Raw genomic sequence first — 21,374 nt, 5'->3', positions numbered from 1 at the left:
GTTAAGTTATTGTCACTAGCATATGAGAAATCAAATAAAATTTATTATGATTGAACTGCAAAAGTCATGTGACATCCCCATACTTTAGATAACTCAACAACAGCAACACAGGGAGAACATGTTAAAAAAACACTCAAATTGCATCCCAGCCAAAACGAAAGTATGGATATTTATTTATTTATTTATTTATTTATTGACATTAGATTACCGGGAAAGTCTGAATGGGTAGAAGCCCATTTTCAGTGGAGGCCCAGGCTGAAAAGCTCCAAATTATTACAAAACATTTTAAGAACAATAATTTTACAATCTTCAAAAATAAAACAAAAATACCTGCAGTTTAAATAATTATAACAAATTATACATAATATAAAAGCATTACTGCGGTGGTGGTGCTGCGGTAGAGTTGTCGCCTCACAGTTAGACGTTGCCCATTCGATTCTCAGTTAGAGCGTCTTCTGTGTGGCAACATGAGTGAATGGGCGTTCCTTCATTGAAGGTTGTGCGTTAGGCCCGGTAAGCCAGCATGTAAAACTCTACTGCCAATCATTAGCGGACCGGAGTTCCGCTGTGGCGACCCCTAACCGGGAAAAGCTGAAAGACAGTAACTATACATAATATAAAACCATTGGTTAAGAATCGGTACAGGGTATATGACAATCATTTAATTGTTAGAGAAATTGTAAACAGTTTGTAGAGAAATTGAAGGTAAGTTAGTCTAATACAAATAGGAATTGCAATATTAAGTGAGGAGAAAACAGGCGTATGGTATATTTAGCGAGAGAAAGTCAGATAACAGAATTAGATAGCAGTAAGGGAGTAAGTGAAGAAGGGAGAGTAAGGAGGTATAAGGAATGAAAAAGTACTTGTTCACATTTAGGGATATAGGTTATCTTGGTTTTGAGCAAGAAGAGAGCCAGATTTTAGCTAGGAATTCTTTCAGAGTGGTTTTGAAAGATGGAAGGGTGTATACAGACCTGATGGACACAGGTGAGGAGTTCCAGGCCTTAGCAACATTGTACAAGTATAGATAATGCCCAGCAGATTTGCTAGGTTTATAGGCATACATGAGTTTTTGGTCACTGGATTGTAATGACCGATTGGGAACATAGTTGTGTTGGATGCTTTTTAGTACTGGCCATGTAGATGGACACTGGGTAACTTTATAGGTGGTAAGAAGTTATGTATATGTTAGGTGATGTGGTAGTAATAACCAATTTAGGCTTTTCAGTCCCATACAGTTGTGGGTTCTGAACAGGGTATGTGCTGCAAATTTAGCAACTTTTATAGCATTGTTGAAGTTTCACTTTTTGTGAAGCCTGAAAGTTACTAAGGATGGGAGTGCCATAAAGAAGAGTGGGGAGGAGGTAAGTAGTGGCAAGTGTAGTTTTAGATGCGTCTGTGAGAAAGTTTTTGAGTCTGTAAAGCATCCCTAGTTTTTGATGAGTTTTTCTTATGCAGTTATGTATATGCAGGTCAAATGTTAGATTATCATCCACTATCACCCCTAATAGTTTGCTATGAGAAGTGACTTCAATGGTTGTATTATCAAGAGAGAGTACTTTAAATTTAGTTTTTTCATGAGAGAGGGATTTAGGGAAAAATAGTAGTAGTTTTTTGGGCTAGGGCGGCCGCGGTGGTGCAGTGGTTAGTGTTGCCACCTCACAACAAAAGGTTCTCCGGTTCGATCCTCATGCTGGGGTGCCTTCTGTGCGGAGTCTGCATGTCCTCCCTGTGGTTGCGTGGGTTTCCTCTGGGTGCTCCAGTTTCTTCCCACATTCCAAAGACATGCTGTAGGTGGACTGGACACTCTAAACTGGCCCTAGGTGTGTGTGTGTGTGTGTGTGTGTGTGTGTGTGTGTGTGTGTGTGTGTGTGTGTGTGCACCTTCTGTGGAAGGTTGGGTGCCGGGCTGGCAACTCAACACTGTACAATTCCATTGCCAATCATGTGAGGACAGGTGATCTGCTGTGGTGACCCATAACCGGGAAAAGCCGAAAGAAGAAGAAGTAGTTTTTTGTGGTGAGCATAAGTTACAAAACCATGTTTCAGTGGCTGCTAAAGCTTCCTGAGTAATTTTTGAAGGTGTACCATGTTGTCAGATGTGCAAATGAGAGTGGAATCATCTGCGTATGGTATTAGCGTGGCCTGTTGTGTGGAAGTACGGAGAGTGTTGGTTCTTTTCTAGTATATACTATACTTACTAGAACAAATTATTGTGTTGGGTTGCGAAGTGGGAGTCTTTCAGGTTTCTACAGAATAATAAAAACTCAGCATCTTAATATTTTGAAATAAATACATTTAATAGTATTTAAGCAATAAACTGATGGATAAAACCTACCTGTTCCTATGCATGTTTCTTCTAACTCTCGAATTTTTGCCACTTCTGTTACGTAATGTTTTCCCTAGAAAGCAAAGAATGAACATATCTGTCAGCAATGGAGATAATTCTTAGCAAAGGAGATAATCTCATCTATTAAGACATGCATGAAAAATAACATTCCTACAACACATCTCATTTTTCATAACTGCAAGACTTGGCTAGATTAAAATATATACAGCCTAGTTTATAATGAATGCTTACCAAATAACAATTCCAAAGTCTAGGGATAACTAAAATGATAAAGTTATGAGCTTGTGTGTGTTTGTGTGTGTGTGTGTGTGTGTGTGTGTGTGTGTGTGTGTGTGTGTGTGTGTGTGTGTGTGTGTGTGTGTGTGTGTGTGTGTGTGTGTGTGTGTGTGTGTGTGTTTGTAGGCCAAGTATGTACTTCGTCATGGGAATGATGAAAACAGGAATGTCTTAGCTATATGCCAGTGAGGCACATTTCCCTATTTTTTTAAACATTTTATTAATGCATTTCTCAGTTTTGCAAGTAAATTGCCTATATCCTAGGAAAGAGCCTATCACACTTAAAAGGAAAATTGAATGATACATTTTCATATGAACCTGGCTGAATTGCAGAAAACACAAAAACACAGCTCTGTTGCTTCTGGCTTACTTGTAGCTGGGGACACTGAGCAAGTATCATTCTTTTGCTTCCCTAGCAGTGAGACATTCTGCTTGATTTTTGGAAAAACAGAGGTTGCTCTCATTCATGAGATGGCTGACCTCTAGGGAGTGGTTTCTGCCTCTATCTACATAGTGGTCCACTAGGTGAGAACTTCTGGTATGTCTTCTGATGAGTGTGTGTGTGTGTGTGTGTGTGTGTGTGTGTGTGTGTGTGTGTGTGTGTGTGTGTGTGTGTGGGCATACTTGAAGACGTGGATCAGAGGTGGACATTGTGTTATGGTGGTGATTAGAAAAGACAAGTGTGCAATGTCAACTGAACAGTTCAGAGATGTGGAAGCGATGGTTTTGCTAGGATTCCCTGAGAGGATATGCTAGATGGGTTTTAGAAAAATGGAGCCACTGAGAATTCTTTATAAAATACAGTTCTGCAGCTCTCCTCGTTTGTATATCAAGGAATGCATTTTCTGAAAAATTAAGCAAAAATAAGAAATACCCTACAGATGGGTGGACCTTTCCCAGCACTAATTTGCTATTATTCAGACTAAATCAATGAAAAGTCGTTATTAGATCTGATTAAGTCTGAGTGAATTTCTGAAATTTGTAAAAATGTTACAAGAACTTTAAATATGGTGTAATACAAAATAAAATTTGATATTTCTGTGACTGGAGAAATAAATTCGAGAACTTCAGAATATATAAACTATCTAGAAGAACATTTAATTCTGATAACACACAGATTGACCTTTGTCTATCTTAAAATTAGTAGTACTGGTGCTGCAGCTGAGACTGGATTCTTCTATCAGCTAGAATCCTTCATTGGTGCCTGTAATAAGTTTTCCTAGAGAGGCTAAAGAATGTGATAACATCTGGTTCCTCCCCCTTCTTTAAAAATAAGGACTGAAGAAAAGCATTAGCATGCCACTCCAATCATCTCTAGTGCATACAACAGCTCAAGACAAATCTCGTGCAGCACTGATTATTACTTTCAAGAATGAAATATTATATGAAAAACACATGTTGTAAAACAGAGTGAAGGTAAGGAAGCAGAAAACCGGACAGAGTAGCATTAAGATGAAGAGAAATAGCAAGTAGTAATCATCATCATCATCACCATCTCATCAACAACCCACTTTATCCATTTTCTGCATGGGGTAGGGGTGTCATGTTAACTGTTGCCATCTCTCTATTTTCAGTGCCACTCTTGTACCTTCTTCGATACTCATGCCCGACTGTCACAAGTCTTCTCTCATACAAGCCATCCACCTCTTTGCTGGATGCCCTCGTTTCCTCTTGCCTTCTTCCTGTCTGTCCCAAGTCTTCCTCACCAGATTATCTTCTGCTTTTCTGTACATGTGCTTGAACCACCATAATATGTTCTCTTTGACCTTTTCTGCAATTGGAATTACTTTGGATTTTGCTGTTATGTCCTCTTTCCCTTATCTATCCCATAGTGTGCACCTTACCACCCATCTCAGGCACTTCATCTCCATCACCTCTAGCTTCCTCAACTGCTTTGCCTTTACTGTCCAGGCTTTTGTACCATACAGTAGTACTGGTCACACCACTGTTTTGGACACCTTACATTTTAGCTTCTTTGGCATTCTTCTGTCATATACTACCCCTTACACTCTTTGCCAGCTGGCTTCAGCCCTTCTGAGTATTGCTTTGACTTCCTCATTCAGATTTGCCTTCTCTTCAACCACCCCTTCCAGATACTTAAAGCTGTTAACCTGTTTCACTATTTTCCATTCTATCTCAGTTCTCAGCTTCTTTTGAGTTCCACTATTTGCTGCCATTACAACTGTCTTATCTGTATTCAGTTTCATCCCATGTGTTTCAATTCTGCATTCCATTCCTCTATCCTTTGTTGAAGTTCTTGCTCAGAGTCTGCCTGTAATATCCTCTGCATATGTCAAATTTGCTGACCTATCCCCTCTGAATCATTTGCTAATGTAGTATATCACCAGTATGAACAGCATTGGGCTCAGAGATGAACCCTGATGCACCCGCACTCCCACTGGGAACTCCATGTGAGACTGAGCACTGTCTGTACTTGAATCACTGGGTCCTTGTACGTAGCCTGCACTAATTCCACCAATATTTCTGGAACTTCAAATCACAAATGGACTGCCCAAATCAACTCTCTTCGGACCTCGTCATATGTTTTTCAGAGTCTAGGAATGTTCAGTTGGACTCTTTCTTCATCTCTAGCTTCTTCTTAACTATTTGCTTCTCTGCAAATATTGTGTTGGTTGTACTGCATCCTGATTTAAATCTGAGCTACACATCTCCCATCTTACATTCTACTGCTCTCCATATTCATTTGTAAATCACGCTCCCCAGAACTTTCATGCAGTGTGATTGGAGTTTGATACCTCTATACTACCCACAGTTGTGAATGTTCTCTTTGTTCTTGAACGTTGGCACTAATATGCTTATCCTCCAATCATCTGGGATGTGACTTTCTCTCCATACCTATCTTAGTATCTTCAGAAGCTATTTCTCATCTATCTCAGCCAACTTCTTTATCATATCTGCTGTGGCTTCATCTGAGCCCACTGCTTTACCTGACTTCATTTTCCTTAGTGGTCTTCCTCTTCTTTCATTGTAAGTTGTGTCTGGGGCAGTACAGATTCTGTAGGGTTTCTTCATTTAAAAGCTGTTGGAGGTACTTCTTCCATCTGCTTTCGATGTCCTGTGGACTAGTGACCAGGTTGTTGCTAGCATTACTTATAAAGGGTGTCTGACTATCTTATTTATCTTTTTGTCTTTGCCTCACAACCTGATATAGTTTCTTTTTTCATCTACTGAGTCACTTTCCAGAAGCTGGCAGAGTGGCTCTGATCCCTTGTTCTTTATTACTGCAACTCCTCTCTTAGCCTGTTTTTAAGTCGACCAGTATTCCTTCCTAGTCTAGTCCATGTTTTTTAATCTCCCATTTTTCCTGCACTCCTTCTTTGTTTTGATGACTTCCTTAACTTCTGAATTCCACCACCAGCTTTCCTTTGCATCTTACTTCCATACCTGAATTGCCTGTATATCCGTTCTGTATTCCTCACACGTGCTGTTTTGAGGCACTGCCATTCTTCAGCTCCATGTATTTCCTCTTATTCTTGAAGTGCTAGAGCCCTGAGTAATTCCTTGAACTGTTCTCTCCAGTCAACATCCAAGTCTTCAGTCTGGTCTCTGTTGACCTTAGAGCCTTCTCTGACCACTGCTTGCATCTGACTGTGGCAACCACTGGTTTAAGCTGTGGGCTGACTGTTTCAGTGGGGATGACTTTGCAGTTGCTAATTCTATCCCATTGTCCTACATTGAGTGTAGCAATTCTTACTTCATGTTTGGCAAATTGATTAGTTTCGCTCATCAGAGTTATCCCAGGTAACCCAACCTGGGCAATTGGACACTGACTAGCTAGTAGCTTATTGAACCATGGCTGCCGGGTTTTGTAATGCAGATATACTGGCCAATAGGGGCACATACACCCCTCCCATCATTACGGGTCCTTGGTATAGGTCAGAGTAGCCCGGGTCTTCAACCCACTTATCACAATCAAATACTCATGCCCATTTCGGCATCATTAGTCAACATGACTGAATCACCTAGAGCCCCTGGACTTATTTATGCAGTCTATGATCTGTGTTCTCCTGTCTTGAAGATACTGCATAAGGAGTAAATTAAACAGTAGGTTTTGTGTTTGCAGTTAAGGTATTAGCCTGGGGCTGAGCAGGAGCATAGCCAAGAGTTACTAAGGTATTGTTTAAGTTGATATTTGAAAACGTTTAGTTTTCAATTTGATTTAAGGAGAGACAATATAGAAGAGTAGTCTCTCATAACCATAAGAACACTGTAGGAGTCCAAAAATAATTATGAAAAAAAAACACTATTAATTTCAGTGGAACAGATTTTTTTTAGAATAGGCTATGACAAGTGACCATAACTTTCAACAGTCCAGATTTTCACAGTATGTCCAGATTTTTGCCTCATATTTTTGGTCTGTTCTTCATAAAATGTGTAATTTTCTGTCAAATCACTGAGGATTGAAGTCACTAAAGAATGACATACATTTGAGTTTCAGACTTCAAATCCTTCAGAAAATCCATGCTAACACAAATCCTGTTATTCTAGCAACTTTCTAAGTTTATAAGAGCTATATTTAAAATGTATACCTATTTTTGGGCAACTGTCTCCCATTATTTTATGCTTTGTTCAGATTTCTTGTGCTAAGAGGTTGAGAGGTATGTGTATGAGACATGCAATAATCAGAAAGTACAGTTGTGTACACTTACCATAAATGTAGATGTTCGAGTGTATTCACTGTTGCAGCCATCACCTGTGGGTTATCCCTGCTGTGGTAGCCCTCAGCCGGCCCGAATACCAGAGTCAATGTTTTTTTGCATCATCTACGGTCGCTTGTTGGCTGACATCAGGTCGTCAGTGCTATAAACCAACGCAGCTGACGCCATTACATCAGTTTTTCTTGCCCTAACCACTCAGAAGCCCAAGGAAATATGGTAAAGTGGTCCTGGTGGCTAAAAGCCACCATAAGAAGCTTAAGTCTCCCTAAAGAAAGAGGATATAAGGGGGAAGGGGGGGGGGCAACCAGGACTGCAACAGTGAATATTTACATTTATGGTAAGTGTACACAACTGCACTATGTTCTTAGTGTTTCACTGTTGCAGTCATCACCTGTGGGAGGATTCCCAAAGCTGAGGAGAGGGGTGGAAGGATTAGAGACCTAAGCATGGGTAAGCATGCCTTGCAGAACTGCAGAGGCAAACCTGCTCTAGCCTTAGAGAAAAGAGGTAGGTGGTAATGCTTTGTAAAAGTATGGATAGAGGTCTAGGTGGCAGCTTCCAAGATGTCCCTGGTGGGGACTCATCTGAAGAATGCTGTGGAAGTGGAGGCTGCCCTAGTGGAATGGGTATGAATAGACTTAGGGGGTGGTTTCCCATGTAATCTGTAGCAGAAATGGATACAGTGTGATATTCATTTGGAAATGGTTTGCTTGGAAATGGGTTTCCCCTCTGCTCTTGGGGCAAAGCTGATAAGAAGTTGGCCTGTTTTCCAGAAGGGTTTAGTATGGTCCATGTAGTATCTGAGCTGTCTGTGCATGTCTAGTGAGTGCAGAATTATTTCCCCCTTGTTTTGCGGATTAGGGAAGAAGGTGGGTAGATGTAGGGCCTGGTTCAGAATCACATTAGATAGCACCTTGGGCATAAAGAAGGAGTTAGCCCTCAGGGAGACCCTGTCTGTATGGAAAATGATGAAGGACTCAGTGGCCATCAGTGCCTGAAGTTCTGAAACCCTTCTGGCTGAGGTGATAGCTAGTAGGAAAGCAGTCTTCCAGGAGAGGTATTTCAGTTCTTCTGAAGCAGCAGGTTCGAAGGGTGGTAAGGTTAGTTTTTCCAAAACATAATTCAGGTTCCAGGCTGGCATGGGTGGCCTGTATCGAAATTAGCTGAAATGGCTGAGGCATGGATTTTAATAGAAGAGAAGGAGAGGCCACTATTGAGTAACTCCGCTAGATAGTCCAGGATAAGAGGCATGGAAGGTTGTGAGGAACTGCCCCCTCTGGACTGGCTCCAGGAGCAGAATCTTTTCCATTTCCCTGCATAAGATTTCCTGGTGCTGGGCCTTCTGGCCTCTGTGATAATGTCTAGGACCTGTTTGCTTAACAGGGGTCCCTTATTTGCTTTTAGAGTATTAGCCATGCTGACAGTTTGAGAGTCTGCAAGTCTGGATGCAGTAGCCCCCCCCCCCCTGAGTCAAGAGGTCTGAGATCAGTGGAAGCTGCCTGGAAGGCTGTGATGTCAGGCTGCACAGTAAGGGGTACCAATGCTGTCTGGACCAATCTGGAGCAATGAGGATGGCCTTTGGTCTCTCCTCCCTTATCTTGATCAGTACCTTGGGAATAAGAGGCAGAGGAGGGAATGCGTACACAAAGAGAGAGTTCCAGGGGAAGGTCAAGGCATCCACCTTCCATGCTAGGTGGTGATACTCCCTGGTACAGAATTTTTTTAACTGGTGGTTGAGGTGTGAAGCAAACAGAGCCACCTCAGGAGTTCCCCACTCTTGAGTGACTTGCAAAAAGATTTTTTTGTGAAGCTGCCATTTGTGGGAGTCCAGTAAGTTTCTGCTTAAGTGGTCTGCCAGGGTGTTATTGATCCCTGGTAGGTATTGGGCTATTAGGTGTAATCCCATGGAGAAGACTGTCAGCCAGAGGTTCATGGCTAGCCAGCACAGAGGGTAAGATTAGGTCCCTCCCTGTTTGTTGATGTACCACATTGCAGTGGTGTTGTCTGTTTTGATAAGGAGAACCCCTGGCCTGAAATGGGGTTTGAAGGATGGCAGAGCTTTTTGTACTGCCATCATTTCCTTCTGGTTGATGTGTAAGGGAAGGTGTTGGGCATCCCAAAGGCCTTGGGTGCACCTGCCTGCTAGGTGAGCACCCCAAGCAATGTCTGAGGTGTCGGTGGTAATGGTCTGCCTGGTAGGGCGGAAGATGAAAGGAAGACTCTTGTTCTTGGCACAGGCCCCTGCCCACCAGAGAAACTCAGCCCTTATACAGGGGATCAGAGGGAGAGAGGTCTCTAGAGGCTGAGAGTGTTGACAACAAAGGTTCTTTAACTACCACTGAAGTTTTCCATGTGAAGCCTGGCCAGAGGAATTAGAAGGATGCAAGATGACATGTACCACAAGGCTTGCAGGAACCTCCTCACCGTGAGGTGATTTCTGGAAGCCAGCTGGGTAAAGTAGAGAGGCAGGAAGCTCTTCTTTTCTGGGGATAGGAAGGCCATTTGGGATGCTGTGTCCAGCAGTACTCCCAAGAAAATGATACTCCTGGAGGGTGTTTGCTTTGATTTCTTCTCATTGATGGTGAACCCTAAGGAAGTTAGGAGGGTTTTTACAAAGAGGAGGTCGTGGAGCAGCTTTTCTTTGCACTCTGCCTGAATGAGGCAGTCATCCAGATAAGGGTAAATCTGTATATTTCTCTGTCTGCAAAATGCTATGGCCAGGGCTAAGTACTTGGTGAATACCCTGGGAGCAGTAGATAAGCCAAAGGGTAGCGCAGAGAACTGAAAATGTTGTGAGCCTGCTCTGAAGCACAGGAATTTCCTGCAGGATTTCCTTATGGGGATGTGGAGGTAGGCATCTTTTAGGTCTAGGGTCACTAACCAGGCATTTTTTATCAGCATAGGCAGCAGCTGCTGCAAAGTTAGCATTTTGAATTTGGGGACTACCAGGGAGGTGTTCAGAATGGATAGATCCAGGATGGGGCACCAAGTACCCTCTTTTCTGGGAACAAGGAATAGTCTGGAATAAAAGCCTTTGCCTGTTTGATCTGTGGGAACAGGTTCTACTGCCCCCTGGGATATGAGAGTTTGGACTTGTTTCAGTGCCTCTGCCCACTGATTTGGAGGTAAGTCTGGGTACTCTCTTGGAATTGGGAGTTCATTGAAAGAGAATTTGTATCCCTGAAAAATGATCCTTAAGCCCCATTGGTCCTTTGTTACACAAAGTCAATTTTCTTTGCAGAGGGAGAGTCTTCCTCCTAGTGTCTGGTGAGTGAAAGGAGGGCAGAGGGGGGAGAGGGAGTCATTGAGTGTTTTTGCCATAGAAGGATGGCTTAGAACTGCCTGCCTTTGGGGCAGAAGTGGTCCACTGTTTGGTTCTCTGCTGTCCCTGGTATAGGGCCCTGGGTGGTCTGTCCCTGCGGGGCTGCTAGGTGCAGGAAAGGACCAGTGCTTAGAGGGAAAATTCCTGCTGAACCTAGGAGGTTGAATCTGAAAGAAATCTTTTACAGTTTGCATAGATTTTGCTTTGTCTTCCATCTTTTTAAGCACCTATTCTGCTTTTACTCCAAACAAGCAGTTCTTATTCAACGCTGCATCAATTAATTTAGACTTGACATGATGAGAGAGAGGTTGTTCCTTCAACCATGCATGTCTCCTAATGACAGATCCTGACACTGCTGCCCTGCTTGAGGCTTCTAGGGTGTCATATCCACAGTGCAATTAGTGTTTGGCCACTTGACAAGTAGAGTACAGTAAATCTGCTAACTCTTTCGAATTGGCACAGTCAGGAAAGGTAGAAATCTTTTGCTTAAATAATTCCAAAGTGTGTTGTTGATATTTTAACATACGGAACTGACAGTTGAGTGCTCTGATAGCTAAAGTTGCAGAAGTGTATACTTTTTTACCCCATCTGTCCAGAGCTCTGGGATCCTTGTCAAAAGGAATAGGATTTTTTGCAGAACTAGCCTTAGCTCCTTTAGGTCCCTGTGTAATGACCTCCGGGTCTGCAGCAGGATTTCTGTACAGGTATTTGTGGGAATCCCATACTCTGTAATACCTGTCAGGTTTACTGGGAGCAGGTGGGAAGGCTTCAGGGACTAAGCTGGATTCATGGAAAACATCATCCACCACTTCCAAAATAGGGAGGGTTGGGCAGGGGTCTGTGCTGGAGCAGGTCTAGAAACTCTCTTAGTCTTTTCTTAGACTGAGGGGAAGTCCTGAGATTCCCAGTGGAAATGTTCCCTGAGGGTGTGAAGGGTTTCCCCAAAGGAAAGGTCTTCTGGTGGGGAGGCAGAAGGAATGGATTCCTCTGCATCTGAATCCTCATAAGCAGTAAGAGGTTGTTGTTCCTCTTTAAAATCTGAATAATCAAATTCCTCAGAATCCTGCTCTGTCATTATTTCAGGAGAAGGGTGTATTTTCCTTTTAGAAGTTGTGGCCTGACTACCCCTGATAAGGGAGATAAGATCCTCCGCCATCTTAAGCATTTGGGCTTGGGGTGGTGGAGCAGGAGTAAGATGGTGACTAGAGGTAGATTTTCTAGGAGTGGCCAGGCTTCTAGGCCTAAGAGTATCCATTGGTCTGAGAGAAATGGTAGTCAGATGAGAAAGATTGCTTTTTGTCTAGAATTAGTAGTGCGAAAGGCCTCCTCGGAAGCTGGTGCCTGCGTCGTGGCTCCAGACCCAACCAAGGCAGAGACAACCAAAGACTCGGAAGACGAAGAAGATTTCTGTGGCATACTGGACTCCAAAAGGGTCTCAGTAGAGGGCTGTGTAGATATTGTATCGGGCATCAGGGGCTGCGAAAGCACCTCACTGAATTCCGGAGAACTGACAAACTGATTAGCGGTAGCATTGTTGGAAGGCTTAGCCTTGTGTGGTCTGTCTCTATATTTATCTCTACATTTTTCAAAATGTCTACGGATTGTTGGCTGATGGATGCCATTTTGGAATGCAATGACGGAAGACAAAAATACCTGTCTACAATAAGAGCAATATGTTGAATAGTTCTCACATTAAAGAGGGCACGGGACAGGCAATAGGGGACATTGTGGTCTGGGCCTAAACAAGTGACGCAGTATGAATGGAAGTCTCGGTGTGGGATCTGCTTTCCACAGGTGAGACAATTGTTAACTTTTTCAGACATCTGTTAGTGCAAGAAAAAAGGATCCTCAACGGGGTACTTAGCTTTAGATGTTTTCAGCTGTAATTTGAGCTCTGGTAGTGACTGACCAGCCCACTTACAAACTGCTTCTGCTACGGGCTCCACAGCAATAAAGACTGATGTAATGGCATTGGCTGCCTTGCTTTATAGCACTGATGACCTGACATCAGTCAACAAGCGACTGCAGCTGACGCAAAAAAAAAAAATGTCTCTGGTATTTAGGCCGGCTGAAGGCTACTACAGCAGGGATAACCCACAGGTGATGACTGCAACAGTAAAACACGAAAAACATCTGCAAAATGAATGCGCAACAAGTGACATTCGTGCTAGATTACACAGAACTTAGGAGACCCCAAATCAAACTAAAATGACATCAAAACAGCAATATTACTGTCCAGCCACTTCAGATTCAATCAGTCTCTATCTCAAGAATTCATGAAACACTTTCATTTAGTTTTCTAGTGCTGTTGTCTCCAGACTGTAGTATGGAATCAACCTGTTGTCCACTATCTGTTGAAGAATTTGGAGAAATGCAATTGCTGTAGATTGTTTTGTTGCCACCTTCAGATATTTGTAAATTGGTATTTGTAACAAAGTTCCTTTATAAAAACAGTAGTAGGGTCATTGTAGTTACATATCAGTATTACATCTATTAGTCTTTCATTTGATTTTTATATATTTGTGGGAAAACTATGTTTAAATTGTTAATGAAGAGAGAAACTTTTTCTTATTCCTTAATAAAGGAAACTCAATGTAATAGCCATCAAAATGCTCTTGTTTTAATAATTGGTTAATGAAAGGGTACTTATTGTGATTTTCAATGAGAATAATTTACCGTTACTCCTATAAATCCACTGTAGTTTTTGACATATTGATTAATTTCTTCTTTTGATTTCTTGCTTTGAAGATATTCACACCTATAAAATAAAAACAATTTGAACTGATAAGATTTACACTCCAATCAAAAGAAAGATTAACAAAGTAGTTACTAGTAGTGGTCCAGGCAGTATTTTGAAAAAAAAAAAAACACTGACAAAGCTATGCTAATATATATGATATGGTCTCATGTGTGGTGAGTTGGTACATTACGTATGGTTATACAAAGATATCGCTGGATGATAACTTATGACCTGCGGAATCCCATGGAGTGTTGCAGTGAGCTCCTTTGCAGATGACCTTCTGTTTTATCAGTTTTATCCTTTCCTCTTTCTCTGCTAGGCGCCCTCGAACCCTTGCTTTGACCTATGTTGTACCTCTACTTCTCTTCTCTTCTGGGACCCCAAAGCCCTTACTGTACAGTAGTATTTCCTTTAATCTGTTACTGCACCTCATTTTCTAGCTACAGGTTGTGCACTACTGATTCCCTCTCCTCTGTCATTCACCATTAACTCCATCTTTCATTCCTACATACTAACAAAGTGATGCTTCTGCTGCATATCCCATATTATGTTTTTCTCTTCCAGTATACAACTGACATATGTTTGGAGACTTTCATCACAACCTAGCCCTCCAGTCTCAACAATTTTGCTAAGTCCCCACTGTATGCAAGTAACACAGTACTTCATACTTAGCAATGGAAAATGATTTCAAGGTAGTAATTCTCAAGGCTTCACCAGTAACTAAGCAGCTCAACATCTTGTTGACCCTTGTCAGTTTTCCATCACATCGCTGTGTATGAGCCAACCTCCTGGTGATCAGAAACCTCAAAAACATTTTCATCCTCTGCATTTCATACAGTCACCATTCCTATCATGTTTATTTTCCCTGGATTCACCCCTTTAAAGTGCATAATTTTGTACTGGAATTTCAGTTACCATCATTCTGCCCATCCTGCAAGTCTGAATGGAAAGATAAGTCAGCAAGCAAAGGAGAGTAGTGTTGCTGGAATTAAATTCATCCTGAATAAAAATTTTTGTTCATTAATACAACAGATTTGTGAAAAAACATTATATAGACCAATAAAGTTGGATCTGTTTGGAAAAAGAAGCATCTGAGGAAGTACATAAATATAAACAACAAAAACTAGACATTTTTGAAACTTAAAAAAGAGAAATATAAGAAAGAGAGATTTGATATGATGCAATATTTATGTAAAGCTGAAAGCCAAATTAATCAATACAAAAAAGGCAGTCCCAAGGATATTTGAAGAGAAATATAGGATTCAGTGTAGAAAATGTAATTCAGAAAGCACTACAGCAGGATAGAGCAATAGAAATCCAAATTAAGGAGGAACCAATGGAACAGGAAGCAACCAGTCAGTTCCCATATGAAGATATTTTGCTGCCTTCCACAGGAAACCAGTATAAACATTCACTTGAAGCTGAACAGCAAGGGAAGGAACAGGAATTTGTGGCAACTCTGGAGCAGTTAAATGCTGAGGAGTGATACGCCAGTGAGTCCCCAAATGATAGAGCAAAGGATGACACAAGATGAAACTGAAGAGAATGTGCTATAGAACTTTCTACAAAATACTCTCAGAAAATGGGGAACAAAATATGTGCCCTCAGTTCATAAGAAAATGAGCTAAGAAAAGAGTTGCTTGATTTAACAGAGGTAGTCATATTAAGATCAAGGAAAGAAATCAACTGAAGAAGGCTAATAAAACCCAAAAAGCCAGAAGTTCTATAAAACAAATGAACACAGTAATTAGGACTGTCCGTAGAGATACACGCAATATAACAGAAGTAAACAGGATATATTACTGTGCAGCTAAATTAATAAGAGATAAAATTCTACCACAAGAACACTGGGCAGTAAGGGAAAGGAAGGAGAGAAACTGAATACCATCATGGAAGTATTGAATAGAGAAACAGATAAAGCAGTTAAGACAAGAAGTGTCACTCTTAGAGGAGTATAGAAGAGGGAACAGATCAACAAAAATACTCAGAAAGATAAATGTGATAAAAGCAATGTACAATATTATAACAGATCAGGAGCTATCATGCACTATTGCAAATAATAAACTAAAAAATATCAGCACAGGCAGAAAAAACTTAGAAAATACACATATAAATATAAAGGAAAAGTACAAAATAAGCAATTTATTGATGACCCCAAAAGGTTTTATAGAGAAATGGGAATTAAGGTAAAAGGAATTGAAAGGCCGCCCAAAAAAGAAGAAATAGAAACATTTTGGAGAAGTATTTATGAAGATCATGTGGAACATAACAAAGATGCTAAATGGATAGAAGTAGAGAAAAAGTATGACGTTCAAAGGTACAGGATATGAAATGTGATGAAGTAACAGCCAGGGAGATTGAAACAAGTTAAGAAAAGCCTCTAATTGGAAAACCCCAGTCCCAGATGCAGTACCCAACTTCTGGATAAAAGTACTAACATCTTTGCACTAAGATTTAGCCATAAGTAAGAACTATTTATATGTGCACTCTGAACAGACATCAGCCTTGCTAACAACAGGAAAAACAATGCTCCTACTTAAGAGTGAACCTGCAAACTACCCTACAAATTATAGCCCAATAACTTGCCTTCCAATGATGTATAAACTACACACCAGAATTGATGCCGACAGAGTTTATAGTCATGTAGGAGAAAACTCAATCATGGCAATAGAACAAAAGGGCAATAAAAGAAAGTTATATGGAACAAAGGATCATCTGTTTCTAAACAAAGTCATAATGGAGAACTGTAAAAAGGGAAGAATCTAAGTATGGCATGGATTGACTACAAAAAAGCATTTGATAGTATCCTACATTCATGGATAAAAGAGTGCTTAAAAATGTATAAGATACACCCTACACTGATCAATTACATCAACATAACCATGAAACAGTGGCAGACCACTTTGCAATTAAGCCATGATAAAGGACAAATTATTATTCCAGGGATAAAAATTCAAAGGGGGGTTTTCCAGTGTGACTCCCTGTCACCGCTGCTATTCTATCTTGCCCTTAACCCTTTAAGTTGTCTACTTAACAAATTAGGCCATGGCTGTAATTTGGCTCCTAGAAAACAACAGTGTAAAGACCTCATATGTTCTCTTTGTCAATTATTTAAAACTGGATAGCTCATCAGATGAGGAACTGAAAGCACAACTGCAAGTAGTCAAAACTTTTTCAGATGAAATAAGAATGTCATTTGGTCTAAATAAATGTACAAAAGCAACCTTAAAGCAGGAAAACTACAGCACCAAGAAAACATCAGTTTGGGGCAAGACTGATATAAAAGAACTTGAGCAAGAGGGAGTGTATAAATATTTGGGAATTGATGAAGATCAACAATAAAACATGAACAAATACAAATAAAACTTAGTAAGGAATATATTAGAAGACTTAAATTAATCCTGAAAACAGCACTGACATCTAGGAACAAAATTCAAGCTATAAACCAATTTGCTCTTCTTGTCCTAATCTACAGTTTTGGAGTGATTGACTGGCCCCAAAACTTGTTGGATAGATTAGACAGGAAAACAAGAAGGATGCTTCAAGCTCATCACATGATTTATAAAAATCAGTGCATACCAAGATTATATATGTTCTCCGTTCTGGTGGAGGTATGGGCCTCTTTGAAACTGACTACATATACACATCTGCAATCGTTGGACTGGACACACATCTGCTGACCTCACAGGACCCAAACATAGTGAAAGTTTTGAAACATGAGAATAAATCTAAGATGACTTCCCTACTTAGTCTAGCATAAGCATATCAGTGTCAAGCAGGAATGGAAATAAAACCAAAAGTAGATAAAAATCAGGCAGCAACTGAATGTGCCAAAAACCAAAAGAAAGAATATAAGGTGAAGGATCAGATGAGAATGCAAGAAATGTGAAAAATGCATAAATATAGTTGCAAGTATAGAAAACTTCTGGAACAACCTCATGTTGATCAAGATCGAATGCAGGAATGGTTAAGAAGAGGTAAATTTAAACCAAAAGATGAAAGGTTAATATTGGCGGCCCAAGACAGTGGGCTACATACACATTGGTTTACAAAGTCCATTACAAATGTAGGTTTTGTAAAACAGAATTGGAAACAGTCACACATCTCATTGCTGGTTGTGACATGCTAATGGCAGAAGGATTGTATACTAAAAGGCACAATAATGTGGCATGGCTGTTGCACTGGGGATTGTGTAAACATTATGGTACTGAAGTGGCTGAAAAACATTGGAAACATGAACTACAAAGCATCATAGAAAATGATGAAGTCTACATCACATGGGATTACCCATTACCAACAGTTCAAAAGACAGATGCTAGAAAACCACATATAGTGGTCCATGAAAACAAGACAAAAGTAGCATTGATATTGCTACACCCAGTGACTACAGTGTCTTGTATACAGAGACACACAAAGTCATAAAATATCAAGATATGCAGGCAGAAACAAGAGTAATGTAGAAGAAAGATACCCAGACAGCAGCAATAGTAGTAGGAACAACGGGTCTTATAAAAAAGAATTTACAATCGTATTTAGATATGTTACTAATACATGTAACTTCATATGAATTGCAGAAGGCATCATTACTGGGCACATTGTGGGTGCTGCAAAGAGCACTTTTGGCTGACATCAAAGATTGAAACAATACTAATTTCATGAACTTTAAAATACTTTGAGTTAGGAATAGGGTCCATTCCTATCATGGTATTAGAAAACCAAAGGATTTGGAGAAATTTAAAAAAAAAAGTTTTACCAAGGCATGCTGAGACTGGACCCTTTTTTTCAGGCTACTGAACCAGTTTTGGTGCCATCACTAAATATTCTAGTCTAATTCAACTATCCATCATGAAGTCTGAAACAAATATGCCAAACTAGATTGGTCCTATTACTGAACCCTGCGGTAGCCCACTAATTAATGACACTTTTTCAAATATTTTCCTCAAAACTGATAGTATCTTCTTACTGTCAGTCTGTCAGATGTTTTTCTATCTACCTTATCAATGAGGAGTGTATTTCTCACCTCTGAAGTTACCCACCAGCTTCTTAAGCTATTGGGAGGTGGCATTTTGTCCTGGTCTGCTTCTCTTCCCAGTTTACCTATAAAGATTTGTTTAATGTTTATCTTACTTAATTTAGATGTTTGTTTCTCTTTTGACATCTCCTACTATAAATGCCTTCACATTTCTTGTTCCTGTCATTGGTATGGGTATCTGCCACACTCCTTCCAATACCTCTTATACTTTTTGAATGCCAGATTTTCAATCTTGACATTTTTGCCTGATCTAATAACTAATCTTTGTTTTGCAAAATGTTGCTTCATACAATGATCAACAGCTTCTCTGATGAAATATACAGTTTTCTTCATTTTTTCAACTATTCTGAATTGCATATTTGCTACTGTAGTCCTTAGGCATGCTTGTATTTAGCCAAAGTCAATCCTTCATTAAGTCCAGTACCCTTTCTTCTGTACGGTTTAGATTTTTTGTGAACCACATTGTTTAGCAATCCTTTCTGCCTAGATGACTACCCAGTTTTACACTTAACATCAAGTCCTTGCCCCTCTCTTAAGAACAAAATACAAAATATTTCTCTCTTCAGAAGTCTGAAAGATAACTTCTCTGAGGCATGCCTCCTGAATGGCACTACTGTTTGATTTAGAAGCAGCAAGGGTGCCTTAGGTGCCATCTGCCATACTTAAGTACACAGTGAGTGATACATCTCATAAGGCTACTGGTCTAAGATTACTATCTAGAATATTACTGTTATCTACATCCCATTGGGGGGGGGTGAAGAAATTTATAATACAGAGTGAGTTATCATCAGGATAACCCAACTTGAACCTTATTTTATTTCTCATTAAATCATCAGCAAGAAAACAACTCTTATGACAGACACAGAATTAAAAATATTCGCCTACATTTCATAAAGGCAGCTATTTTAACAAATTAATAAGATAAAGCATACTATGGTACATCTTCCATTTATTTTGTAAATTGTTGCTCAGTACTACTCTTTGTTATTTTACTCATTTCTCTGTTGTTTACTATTTATTTCCATATACACTTCTTTTATAAATACAGCTTCCTGAAAGAGCTCATTTCAGTTATATCTGGGTTAAGTGGTTGGTCATATGCCTATGAACATACTAACTGTTACAAAAATAGCATAGCAGTAGCAGGACTAAGCTACTGTAATAGTCACTACTTTACTGTACTTCAGTGGAAGACACATCACATTTCTCGCTACAGTATAGATACTAGAGGGCAAACATGAAACTGTTCAACATAACTGCTTTTGTGTGGTCTTAACAAGGAGAGTGGACTTGGGAGAAAACAAGAAAAGTTTCATAATAGTTCCTGGTGTCAATCCTGCTCTAATATGAAATACACCAACAGGCAGAATGGTTGCTAGAAGTTAGCACTGCTGTCTCACAGTTTTTACTTCTCTAGTTTGGCTCCTACCTGTGGCACTTAATTTTCAGAGTTTGCATGTCTTTCTGTTACCTCTATGGATTTTCATCCAGTGGTCTGGTTTCTTCCCACATTCCAAAGACTTGTTATTCATTGACTTGGTGATCCTCCACAGTGTGGGAGTGTGCAAATGTGCATATAAGCATGTTGTGTGTGTGCATGAATGTATTCCAAGTATGTGTGGATGTGTGTGTATGCATGTATGTGGCCATTTAAATGGGTCTATATCACGTAGTCGAAGTATGACAACTTTGAACGTCATATGGTTGAAACCATAAGTTTGAAGCTGTCATACTTCGACTGTAAAAAAAAAAAATAATAAAAATAAAAAGAACGTACCTGAGGGTTGTAAGCTGGGGGCCAAACCCCCTGCACCCACCACGTGGGAGGCTGCGCCCCCCACCCCCGCTTTTTAAATATAGCAACTCCAAGGTCGCGCTACAGTGCAGTAAAGGAAATTTTCTCTTTACTGCACTGTAGCACGACCTCGGACTTGGTATATTTATAGAGCGGGGGGGGGTTCAGGGGGGCTTGCCCCCCTGCATACAACCTTTTATTTTGTTTTCCCTTTTTTTAAATTTTTTTACACATAGTCGAAGTTCTGCAACTTCGAACATATGTGTTCGTATATATGGTAGTCGAAGGTACGGAACTTCGACTATGTGATATAGACCCCATTTAAACATGTATATCTGAATGCATAAATTTATTTTATTGTATCGACATTTGATTACCAGGAAAGTCTGACTGATAGGAGCCCATTTTCAGCAGAGGTCTCAGGGAGAAAAACTCCAAAAGTATTACAAAACATTTTAGTTAATTAATAATTTTACAATCTCCAAAAATAATACAAAAACATATACAGTTTAAATAATTATACTAAATTAGACATAACATGAAAACATTGGTTAAGAATAGATACAAGTTAATATTTAGAGAAATTTTAACCAGTTTATACAGCAATTAAAGGTAAGTTAGTATAATACAAAACAGGAATTGCAATATGAAGCAACAAGAAAAGCAGGATTATGGTATATTTAGAGTATATGTATGTGTGGGTGGGTGTGCCTGTGTGTGTGTGTGCTCACACAGATTGTCAGGATAGGATCCAGCTTCTTTTCAATGCTGACCAGGAAAATGGGCATTGGAGAATGAATGAATCAATGGTTGCTATATACCCTGAAACCTTGTACTGTTCTATTATGATTCATCAATTACTAAGATAAGGAAAGAAGTGTACAGCTGTGCAGTTCCTGTTAGCTTATCATTAATGTCTCTTGGTAGAAATAATGGTTTGAAATTTTGGGACAATGACTGCAGCCATAACTGAAGAATATAAGAATTGCAGAGCCTTGCTTTTAATACATATTTGCTTTTTTATCAGCAGAACATTACAACAACAAGCCAGATAACATAGAAAAGCTTAAGTGGAAGAGACATCACATCTTTTTCACAGCTACAGTCCATTCAACATCAAAATAATGTATTAGATCATTAAGCAGAGAAAACTTTGACTTACTCTGGAAACCACTTGGCAT

At 39.9% G+C, this 21,374-nt stretch overlaps 1 protein-coding gene across 1 annotated transcript in view; it reads right to left on the bottom strand.

The window, feature by feature from the left end:
- Positions 1-21,374, bottom strand: part of LOC122795945 (baculoviral IAP repeat-containing protein 1-like) — a 378,361-nt gene that overhangs the window by 342,618 nt on the left and 14,369 nt on the right. The window contains exons 2-4 of the mRNA XM_044064428.1: positions 21,356-21,374; positions 13,303-13,384; positions 2,338-2,401 (exon numbers count right to left, since the gene is read on the bottom strand). The exon at positions 21,356-21,374 is cut by the window's right edge and continues 81 nt beyond it. Of these exons, the coding sequence (XP_043920363.1) occupies positions 2,338-2,401; positions 13,303-13,384; positions 21,356-21,374 (165 nt within the window). The remainder of the gene's footprint in view (positions 1-2,337; positions 2,402-13,302; positions 13,385-21,355) is intronic.

Source organism: Protopterus annectens, chromosome 2.part2, assembly GCF_019279795.1.
Source record: "Protopterus annectens isolate FY-2018-M chromosome 2.part2, PAN1.0, whole genome shotgun sequence".
Classification (NCBI taxonomy): Eukaryota; Metazoa; Chordata; order Ceratodontiformes; family Protopteridae; genus Protopterus; species Protopterus annectens.
Note: the sequence above shows the minus strand (reverse complement) of the source record. Positions and strands in the feature narration are given on the sequence as shown.